This window comes from Apaloderma vittatum, unplaced genomic scaffold, assembly GCF_000703405.1.
Source record: "Apaloderma vittatum isolate BGI_N311 unplaced genomic scaffold, ASM70340v1 scaffold3304, whole genome shotgun sequence".
In the NCBI taxonomy this organism is placed as follows: domain Eukaryota; kingdom Metazoa; phylum Chordata; class Aves; order Trogoniformes; family Trogonidae; genus Apaloderma; species Apaloderma vittatum.
Genome location: NW_009710753.1, coordinates 11,212 through 11,442, shown reverse-complemented (window position 1 = coordinate 11,442; position 231 = coordinate 11,212). Strand labels below are relative to the sequence as shown.

The 231-nt window shown below is 60.2% G+C and overlaps 1 protein-coding gene across 1 annotated transcript in view; it reads left to right on the top strand.

Annotated features, from left to right (window-relative positions):
- The first annotated feature begins 92 nt into the window (after positions 1 to 92).
- MRPL38 (mitochondrial ribosomal protein L38) overlaps positions 93 to 231 on the top strand; it is a 4,167-nt gene continuing 4,028 nt past the window's right edge. The window contains exon 1 of the mRNA XM_009867370.1: positions 93 to 228. Within this exon, the coding sequence (XP_009865672.1) occupies positions 126 to 228 (103 nt within the window). The 5' untranslated portion in view covers positions 93 to 125. The remainder of the gene's footprint in view (positions 229 to 231) is intronic.

The following is a 231-nucleotide window of genomic DNA, read 5'->3' as shown; positions in this document are numbered from 1 at the left end:
CGATCTGGCACCTCTCGCCCTCGCTCCTCGGGCTCTCTCGGCCTCGTTTCTTGCTGTCTCTGTAGAACCGTGCCCTCTCTGCGCTTTCAGCCGCCCTCCTCAAGCGGGCAGCCCCGCTGGGGCCGATGCCCAACGAGAATATTGACGTCAGCAACTTGGAAGTGCTGCAGAAATACCGCAGTTTCGGTCGCTACTTCAGACTGGCAGAAAAGGAGAGCAGGAAGCCCTGCT